The sequence below is a fragment of the Watersipora subatra genome, chromosome 10 (genome assembly GCF_963576615.1).
Source record: "Watersipora subatra chromosome 10, tzWatSuba1.1, whole genome shotgun sequence".
Lineage (NCBI taxonomy): Eukaryota > Metazoa > Bryozoa > Gymnolaemata > Cheilostomatida > Watersiporidae > Watersipora > Watersipora subatra.
The window spans coordinates 446576-456868 of record NC_088717.1 but is presented as its reverse complement, the minus strand read 5'-3'; the positions used below and the strand labels follow the sequence as shown (position 1 = coordinate 456868).

The 10293-nt window shown below is 42.9% G+C and overlaps 1 protein-coding gene across 1 annotated transcript; it reads left to right on the top strand.

Annotated features, from left to right (window-relative positions):
* The first annotated feature begins 7929 nt into the window (after positions 1-7929).
* LOC137406163 (protein FAM200C-like) lies at positions 7930-9921 on the top strand. The gene is made up of 2 exons (XM_068092695.1): positions 7930-7998; positions 8452-9921. Exons 1-2 carry the CDS (start codon positions 7930-7932, stop codon positions 9919-9921), a joined length of 1539 nt encoding a protein of 512 aa, XP_067948796.1.
* The last annotated feature ends 372 nt before the right edge of the window (positions 9922-10293 follow it).

Genomic DNA, 10293 nt, shown 5'->3' with positions numbered 1-10293 from the left:
GTTTGATAATGGAGTGTGTTGTACGGTACATCTATCGTTATTAAGTACCTCGCTTCTGATTGGCCAGTCTGAGAGCCTATGTTTCCGTCAGTTTTTGCAGCAACATAATACTATATAATGATTAAGAAATTTTAAATACTGTGAAACGTGAGCAAATCTACAAAAACGACTATCATTCAGCAAAAAAACAGCAGCTCGTTACCTGCAACTGCTCATCGACCTATGTCAGTACAGTACTTTACCTTTATCAACGATGCATGCTACATGTCGCAAGAACAAGCAGCATCCAATAATAAGCTATCTTACAAACAAAAACAACGAGAGTGGAAGGCTAGTGCGAAGATTCTAAGGCTTTTAGCTTTGGCTATTAATATATAATCTCAAACACTGCGCTCTTGGAAATGCAAGAAGTTATTCCACTCTTTTGCAATCGTTTAGGCAAACCAAGTAAATTTAAATTAAGCCAAGCTGAAATTTTGGTAATTGTTATCAAATACAAATTTTTATCCAAGACATTGAGTTGAACGTTTGGAGAAACGTTTCAGCACAGACTCTCTGCTGCACACGCTATTGTTCCGTTATGTCAGTAAGGAGAGACGACTCCGTGTTAATTTTTACTTCTACTGTGAAAAGGGTAATACAACTCGGCATGACATTAGTGCGAAGCACTTCGAGTTCCAATCATGTACGATCAGGCCTGCCAACCCAAGCGTGGGGCAATGCGTGAGATTTGGTTTTGGGGCAATTGATGTATCAATCGGGGTATCAATGATAGTATATATAAAATTGGGGCAAAAATCTTACGCATTTTCATTTTTTCTTTAGGGTGATTGTGTGAGTCTCACGCCCAATGCGTGAGAGTTGGCAGGTATGTGTACGATGTGTAGTTGTAAGTTGTACACATACGTTGGCAGGTATGTGTACAACATTTTTTCTAACTGACAGATTAGGCCCTTATTATAAAAAAACATTTACTACTGGTTATAATTATTCACTATTGTGTACTTTTCCTCTAAGTGGTCTTTCATTATACTCTATCTGTGTGTGCTTAATTTTTCTTTGCATTTATTCAAGCATATTACAATGGCTAATTTTTCTATATAACAAGTTTGCTTAGAACTGGCTAACAACTTCTATAGTATTGTAAAGAAAACTGCCGGTTCCCTTTATTTTCCACAAGACAATCAAACAACAACACCGAGTGTTAGTTGCCAATGAAATATATATTTACTACTTAGATATAGGCTACAAGTTTACATGCTTGGCAGGCAATAAACCACATTCAAAGCATTCAGAGAAAGTGCGTATACAGCTCTGCCAAAACGATCGAATTTTCTTCCTTATATACTTTTTACTTTATATATATATGAGCATTCTTTATTGTGGTAATCAACAGTCATATTTTACAACATGTTTTCCACAAGGTACCACAGCAAGTAAACTAACTAGAAAGCGCTGTACAACAAAAAAAAAACAAAAAAGAACAACACACAAAAAAAAGAAAAAAGAACAACACAAAAAAAATTATAGATTAACCAAAAAACTAATGAATAGTCTAACTAATATAATAATGTTGGAACTGAATGCATAAAATATGTAAAAAGCAAGTTTGAGGATTGATATGAGTAGTGTTTAAACAAAAAGTGGACAAATAAAAGCTCTATGAAAATAGTTACACATATTTATGACAACAAATTTCTAGTTATGAAAGCAACATATAATACAAAAATGTTAAAATAATTGTTAAATGATAAAATGTTAATACCTTGTTTTAGGCTCCGTCCCTTTTCCTGTGTGTTACGCTCGGTTTCTCTTTCAGTCTCAGTTTCTTCTTGGTCTCTTGGGCTCTTTTCGATAGCCCAAGTGCCCTAACGGTGGCTCGGTCTTCTTCGATGTCTTGAAGGCGCAGCCCTATGACTTTGGTGACCAGGAGGCCTATCGCTACAGCCTTGATCACAGCGTTCTGCCATAACACTCACCATCTAGTGGAGGCCCTGGGGGCTGTCCACTTCCCACAGCATGATCACAGCACTTCTTCTAGTTGCCAGAGGGCACTGTTGTACTCACGGAGATAGCCAGGCCTGTGCTCTGAAGGCCCGAAGGAGTCTCCTCTGAGCCTAACAAACCTGCCCATAACTCCTCTTTTCTGTTATAACTTGGATCAGATTGCTTGGATTAAGTGAGACTCTTTATTAAACGTATTAGGCCATATTGGCTACATAAACACGACTGACGTAAAAGCGGCCCTAATGCCGTAAACAGGAAGCACGTGAAAAGGTCAAGGACCAATGAGCATTAGCATGTGAGTATATAACAGATTCTCCCTTTACAAAGAGAACTCAGTAACTAAGCTGCGACTAGTAGTATGAGTAACACAGCAACTAACTACGACCAGTAGTCTGAGTAAAACAGTAACTAACTACGACTAGTAGTATGAGTATTACGTTAAGCGAAACATGCTAAATGTATTTACAAGTCCAAACGCTTTGGAGCGTTACGTACCCTGTTAGAGCGCCTAGGTCTTGGCGATATGGTGACAGGTGTATAAGGATGTGGATTACTTACAGTTTCAGGACACGTAGTGCTAGGCTGAGGCTCCACATGCAAGGGCAACCCTTCCATCTGAGGAGAGCGGACTGGCTGTGGAGCTGCATTAGATTGTCTAGAAGGAGCAACATATGATAAATGGCCTGAATGAGGTGGTACCCTGACATCGGAGTCAATATCAAAACGGACTGGTGAATCAATATCAGTGCTTACCGTGCCACTCTTGAGTTGGTCGATATGGCGTTTCCACCTCCTACCATCTACCTCAACATAATAACAAAGCGGACCGGTTTGGTCAACAATAACACCCTTCTTCCATTTCACTGCTCCTAAGTGTCACCTCACCCACACCGAAGAGCCTATGCCAAAACCACGCACGACACTACCTGGACAAGGGCCCTGGCGCTGCTTCGACAAAACCTCAGGTTTTACACAATCAAGCCTAGATCTCAATGGGCGTCCCAGCATTAGCTGTGCTGGACTCTCTCCTGTAATCAAGTGGGAGGCATTACGGTAAGCTAATAAAAACCTGTCCAAGTTGCATTGTACACCTCCGCTATCAGCGCTAGACGCTTTAAGGGCCCCCTTCACAGTTTGCACAAACCGTTCAGCCAGACCATTGGTAGACAGGTGGTATGGGGCACCATGAATGCCTGAAATTCTACACTAGTAAATTGAGGACCATTATCACTGACAAGTTCCGCAAGCACCCCCCCCCCACCTGGCAAACAGCGATCTGAGCATATCAATTGTGTTTTCTGTTGTCATGGATGTAGTAACTACCACCTCCGGCCACTTCGAAAACGAATCCACCACAACAAACAGCATGCAACCCCCAATAGGACCAGCATAATCAACATGAACGCGCTGATAGGGGCGAGAAGTAGGCAACCAGGAGTGGGATGTGGTTGCACTGGGTTCATTGCTCACTTCCATGCAGGATTCACAACTCTTGGAGACATTTTCAATGTCCTTATCCAGACCAGGCCACCACATGAAGGATCTGGCCACTGACTTCATTTTTGAAGTACCTAGATGCCCCTCATGAAGTTCCTGCAGCAACTTACCTCTAAGACACTGTGGTACCACCACTCGAGTACCCCACATGACCACTCCACACATCACAGACAGTTCGTCCCTGCGAGCAAAGTACGATGACAGATCAGCATCTGCTGGGTATAGTTTCTGGGGCCAGCCACTCTGCACCAGACCAAGCACTTTACCGAGCAAAACATATCTATTGGTAGCCCTAGCCACTTGCAAAGACGTAACTGGAAGACCAAGGTCAGATACCTTGAAAATAAACGCCTGTGACTCTCCCTCAAAACTTCCACCAACTGGTGGACCAGGGTAGCGGGAGAGAAATTCAGCTTTGTTTTCAAAACCGCGGTGCCGCTCCAAATCATAATTGTAAGCAGAGAGCTTTAGGGCCCATCGCTGTATGCACTCAGCTGTCATAACCGGCAGGCCCTGTTTTGGAGCAAATATCCTGCTCAAAGCCTGATTGTCAGTTACCAGAGTAAATTTACGACCGTAAAGATAGTGCCTCAACTTGTCTATCCCAAAAATGATGGCAAGACCCTCACGCTCTATCTGAGGATACAGAACTTCAGCAGAAGCCAACTTCCGCGACGCAAACAGAACTGGACGATCTTCCCCATCAACAGTGTGCGAGAGTACAGCTGCAACCCCAACTCTAGATGCGTCGCAGGTTAATTTAACCGGCAAGTTTGGGTCATAGTGAACCAATAGTTTGCTTTCTTTCAACAGGCATTTTGATGCCTCAAAAACATCATTTTCCTCCTTGGACCAATGAAATTTTGTGCTAGCCCTAAGCAGTGCATTTAAAGGTGCCACAGTACCCGCGAGGTCTGGGAGATAACGGCGATAGAAGTTTAGAAGCCCTAGGTAAGATCTCATCTTAGCTTTGTCAGTCGGAGCTTCAGCGTTCAATATGGTGTCCAGCTTGGACGGGATTGGCCTTGTACCCTCAGCATTAATGCAGTGACCTAAGTAATTCACTTCCGACTTTAGGAAAGAACATTTAGACTTCTTGAGTTTTAGACCATACTCCGCTATACGCTGGAACACAAGCTCCAACCTCTGATTATGCTCTTCAATAGTACGCCCAGCCACAAGTATGTCATCGTAGTATATATGAATACCTTGTATACCACTAAGCACACGTTCAACCGCTCGTTGCCACAAGGACGGTGCAGTCTTAATGCCGTATGGTAGTCTCGTATATCGATACAACCCTCTATGAGTAACTAGGGTCAACAGATCTCGAGAACTCTTGTCTATGACCATTTGGTTGTATGCTTGTGTGAAGTTTAGGTTTGAGAAGTATTGGTTAACCGCCAAATCACAAAGTATGTCCTCCATGTTTATTTGAGGTGGTGCTACCTCCTTGAGCCAAGGGTTCACAGTCGATTTGAAATCCCCGCCCGGTCTAATTGAACCATCCGGCTTAGGAACAAACAACAGGCTAGTAGCCCAATTACTACTCTCAACTGGTTCCAAAACACTCTCACTAACCAAACGATCAAGCTCCTTATCTACTGCAGGCTGTAGCGCAATGGGCACTCTATAAGGCTTAGAACGTTTGGGAACGGCACCCTCAACCAACTCAAGAGTAGCCGGTGCACTTTTCAGCACGCCTTGACCCTTGAAGATATCAGAGTACTTCGTAAGAAGTTCGTACAGGCCACTTACCGGTGAACTTACCAGTTTAATCGATTGCCAGTCAATGGGTAACTCCTTAAGCCAATCCCTTCCCAACAGCGTGAAGCGGGACGCCCTCAGCACATGCAACCACAGCTGTCTAGCCCGGCCAAAATGCTTGACAGACACCAAGAATTTTCCCTCACTCATCACCATATCTCCAGTAAAACTACAGAATTGCATACCAGATGGAGTAAGCTTAGCATTAGCAAAATGTTTTTGGTACACATCATAAGGGATCAAAAAAACAGTTGCACCAGTGTCAATTTCCATGACAAGATCGACACCGTTCACAGATACAGTAACACAATAAGGATTAGAATTCTGAGAATTTGCTGCTCTTAAGGTTTGTGCAAGTGAAACATTGTCAGAATCAGAACACATTTGCTCAGCTTCGACATGGTCAGCAGCATTAGCTTGAGTTGTATTGGCTTGAGCTCGTTTCCTGGTGCACATAGGCTTAATATGGCCGAGTCGACCACAGTTGTGGCAAGTAACATCTCGAAACCTGCATTGGTCAGCTGAATGATTGGATTTTCCACATCTCCAACATTTTGAAGTAAGATACTTAGCTTTGGTTGCTGGTGGTCCCAGGCCAGGGGCTGAATTTTGGGGGACCTGGAACCTCTGAGCAGCTGGACCTTTCCTGCCAGACTGAGTTGCCTTGATTTCTGCCGTAGGGTTATTGGACTGCTGAGCCATTGCGCTTGACTGGTAGTCATCCATCTGTGAGGCCAAATTGGCTGCCGCATCCCATGTCAAAGTTGGCCCCTCTCTGATTAGGGCTTGACGAATAGCGTCAGACCGCACCCTTGCCACAAGCCTATTTTGCAACTTCTGCTTCAGTTGGTCAGATGGGCCAAAGTTACAGTACGTTGAGAGCCTCTTCAACGCCAAAACAAACTCCGGGATTGACTCAGAGCAGACTGTGTGCGAGTGTCGAAAACATAGGCCTCGGCTACCTCGTTTCTACGACCATAATGTCCATCAAGCAAAGTCACACACTGGGCATACGACTGATCATCAAGACGATCAGGTGAACAAAGGTTGATCAGCAGCTGTACCGCCTCACCGCCCAGTACAGCAATCAAAGACGCCTTCTTCTTATCAGCCGCCGTAATATCGTTTATAACCATCCAAGAGGTAAGCCTCATTTTATAGGTAGACCAGTCCTCAACATCGGGTCTAAATTCTTGCAAATTTCCAACAGGCATCGCTGTAGTAGTTACAGAGTCTGATAAACACAACCTTGTCGCCAATCTGTTATAACTTGGATCAGATTGCTTGGATTAAGTGAGACTCTTTATTAAACGTATTAGGCCATATTGGCTACATAAACACGACTGACGTAAAAGCGGCCCTAATGCCGTAAACAGGAAGCACGTGAAAAGGTCAAGGACCAATTAGCATGTGAGTATATAACAGTGGAGTTTAACATCTTCAAGATTTAGCTAAAGAGCGGAAATCCTTTTCTGAGTCTACCATTGTGAATTTGCCAAAAATTTGAGTAGTTTTATTTGCAAGAGCAAAGCTGTGCCTGACTGGCTCCTCTGACAGTGAAGAAGCAAAAGGTGTAATATTATCAGGGTTTTTGACACCCTTGCTCACTTGGACTCTGGCAGCCCTACGCCTGTTACACTCCTGATTGGGTCTTGGTATGTTTAATCACTCCTACTACCTTATAACGGTCAGGTGGCTGAGTGTTCCAAGCTAGCTGGGGGTTGTACATAATGACCCCAGGTGCCTTTCTCTCTGGGCTAGGAAGCCGGACTAGTAACTGGCTCTTCTGGAAATTCTCTTTTTTGTTCCAATCATTTATCCAGTTCTTGGCTCTTTTGGAGCTTTTGCAGCTGGCCTTTCAGTTTTTTGCTAAAAGCAGGGATAATCAATTTTTTATACTACACCATTAACGCAGTTGCATCTCTTTGGTGATTTTAACTTGGCAGAATTTGGAAAAATTGGTATTCGTTAACTTGCAGCCACACACTATGCTAGGATTGGTATACCTTTGACCAAAGGTTCAAAGATTGAAATACTTCTAATTAAAAAGTAGACCATACAAGCACTGATGGCATAATTGCAGGGCTACTGGCAGGGAAATGGGAATCTATGCGCCTAATACCACAAATAATTTCCGGCAATCAATGCAAGAGTTCAGGGCAAATCAACTTTTGCAAAGAGTCCCAGGCAAAACCCTTCTGAAATGCGCTGTGAAGGTGAATGTCAGCACTATTGAAATGGCATGGCCAGCGGGCCATTTTTTGTGCAATCATCTGCAACGCACTTTTATGTGAACATAAGCTGCCGAGCTTAGCACCGCAAATGCTTTGCTATGCGAGATTACCGCCAAAGTTTCGCAGCCTGTTTAGAAACCACGCTTTAGTGTCAGCAGTGAAATACTTGGATAAGGTCAGATGCCAAGAACAATGTCCAAAAAATGATGAAAGGCTAGCAACAAAATAGTATTTTTGCCGTTGCGCCTGCCAGCTATGTCAAAGGCGGAAAATCACCGCCTATTCGAGAAACTGCTGTTTAGGCTAACACAAGAACACAAAAAAAATACAATTTGTATCCCATAGGTTTGGTAAAGACAGTGGAGTTATTCGTCTCGCAAGAATTGAATTGGTAAAAGCTAATCCTTGGCATGACAGGATAACTATGAAGCATTTGCGAGTGCATGTTGATGGCCAAGCAGCAGAATCAGTAACAGGACAGACCTCAACTGAGGTTTGTGTCAGTTTACAAGGCAATATGTACGGCAGTGGTTCTTAACCAGGGGGGAATTCCCCCCCCCCCCAGGGAGGAATTTTGGGATTTCATGAGGGGAATTCCCCCCCCCCACCTCCAGGGAGGAATTTTGGGATTTCAGGGGGGGGGGAATTTGGCAGTTTGCCAAAGAGGATTTCCGTGGCACCAATTTTTCTTATATAAAGGGCAGCGAGGAGTGAATGAATTTCAGTAGTTTCAACAAAGCCAAGATCTAAAACTGTGGAAAAGGTAAGGATTGCTACACTACATGCATATACATACCTGCAATATTAATTGTTCAGTTACCGATTTGGTTTGCATAAACGTATAACATTTTGACAATTTGCTCTGTAGCCTAACATATGTATGATGTTTAGCTCATGTAGATATTGAACGTATTCAAATATTTTGATTGCATATCCCATATTGTAGGTGTTAGAAATATCAAAGACAAAAAGACGAACATATGATGATTCTTACCTTAACTATGGATTCACTTGTATGATTAAAAGCGGCATCGAAGTACCACAATGTGTTTTGTGCATGAAAGTGCTTGCTAAAGACTTCATGAAACTACATCAACTTAAGCAACACTTAAGAAATAAACATGCAAAACACATGGATAAATCAAAGCCGTTCTTTGAAGCTAAAGAGAGAGAACTCAAGCGGGCAAAACTGGATTCCACTGGCAGCTTTCATATCCAGGCACAGGCCATTACCGAGGCATCCTATGCTCTGCTTTACCATATCGCCAGAGATAAGAAGCCACACACCATTGGTGAAACATTAGTTAAACCTTGTCTGCTGGAGTGTACTAAGATTATTTTCGGAGACACAGCCGCTCAAAAGATAGCTGATTTATCCCTCTCAGACAGCACAGTGAAATCGAGGATCGATGATATGTCTGCGGACATAAAGAGGCAAGTAATTGAAAAGATCAAGTCATCTCCCATGTTCGCCATTCAACTTGATGAGTCAACTGATGTTGCTAGTATTTCACAGTTGATGGTGTTTGCACGCTATGTACACAGAGAGACAATTGAGGAAGAATTTCTGTTCTGCAGTCCTCTAACAGAGACTACCACAGCTGCCGATGTTATCAACCTTGTTTCCGACTTCTTCAGCAAAGAACATCTGGACTGGGGCAAACTAATTGGAGTTTGCACTGATAGTGCTCCAGCCATGCTTGGCTGTCGTGCTGGATTTGCACAGTTGGTAAAAGAAAAGAATTCGTTAGTGGTGAGTACCCATTGCTTCATTCACAGAAAAGTGCTAGCAGCAAAAACTCTTCCCAAAGGATTGCAGAAACACCTTTCTTCAGTGATTAAAGTAGTAAACTTTATCAAAGGCTCTGCCTTGCAAACACTTCTCTTCCACGAGTTATGCGAAGATATGGATGCTGTGCACTCATCACTATTGTTCCACACCAAAGTTTGGTGGTTATCAAAGGGTAACATGCTTCTGCGTCTCTTCAATCTACGAGCAGAGGTCAATGAGTTCTTGAAAACTCATAACAAACCCAACCTACTGGCTTCAATGCAGGTGGAAGGCTTCCATCAGTGTCTTGCTTACCTGGTTGACATATTTGGTTCAATCAATGAAGTGAACACAAAGATGCAAGGTAGAGACAGAAATGTGTTGAATGTAACTGATAGTATCAATGCATTCAAAGACAAGGTCAAACTCTGGGTGGAAAGACTGGCTACTGGGAATGTAAGAGTTTCATTTCCAGTTCTGCATTCATTAGTTGACAAGAGAGAACCTTCCGCTTCTTTGCTAACCGACATAGAGCATCACTTGAACAGCTTGATAGCAGAGTTTGAGAGATATTTTCCAAAGTTAGATCCTAGCATAGAACAATTGATGAGCCTGACCCGAGACCCTTTCAGGCGCAATGTCTAGGAGATTCCGGAATAGCTTCAGGAGGAGTTTTTGAAGCTGACAAACAACTCTGCATTAAAAGATGACTTCAAGAAGCTATCAATAGAGCACTTGGGTTCAGGCCCAAAGATTGTATCCCAACATAAGCTTGGCCTCTTTCAAGATGCTCATTCCATTTGCTTCCACATAACTTTGCGAGTCAGCATTTTCAGTAATGCTAACCATAAAGAGCAAATCTAGAAACCGTCTGGAAGCAGAAGCTGACCTACAATGTGCCCTATCTACAACAACTCCTAACATCAAAATTCTGGTCAGCTCCAAACAAACACAGAAATCGCACTAGTCTGCTGACTGTTTTACAATGATAGATATATTGAGTTTCAATATACATTC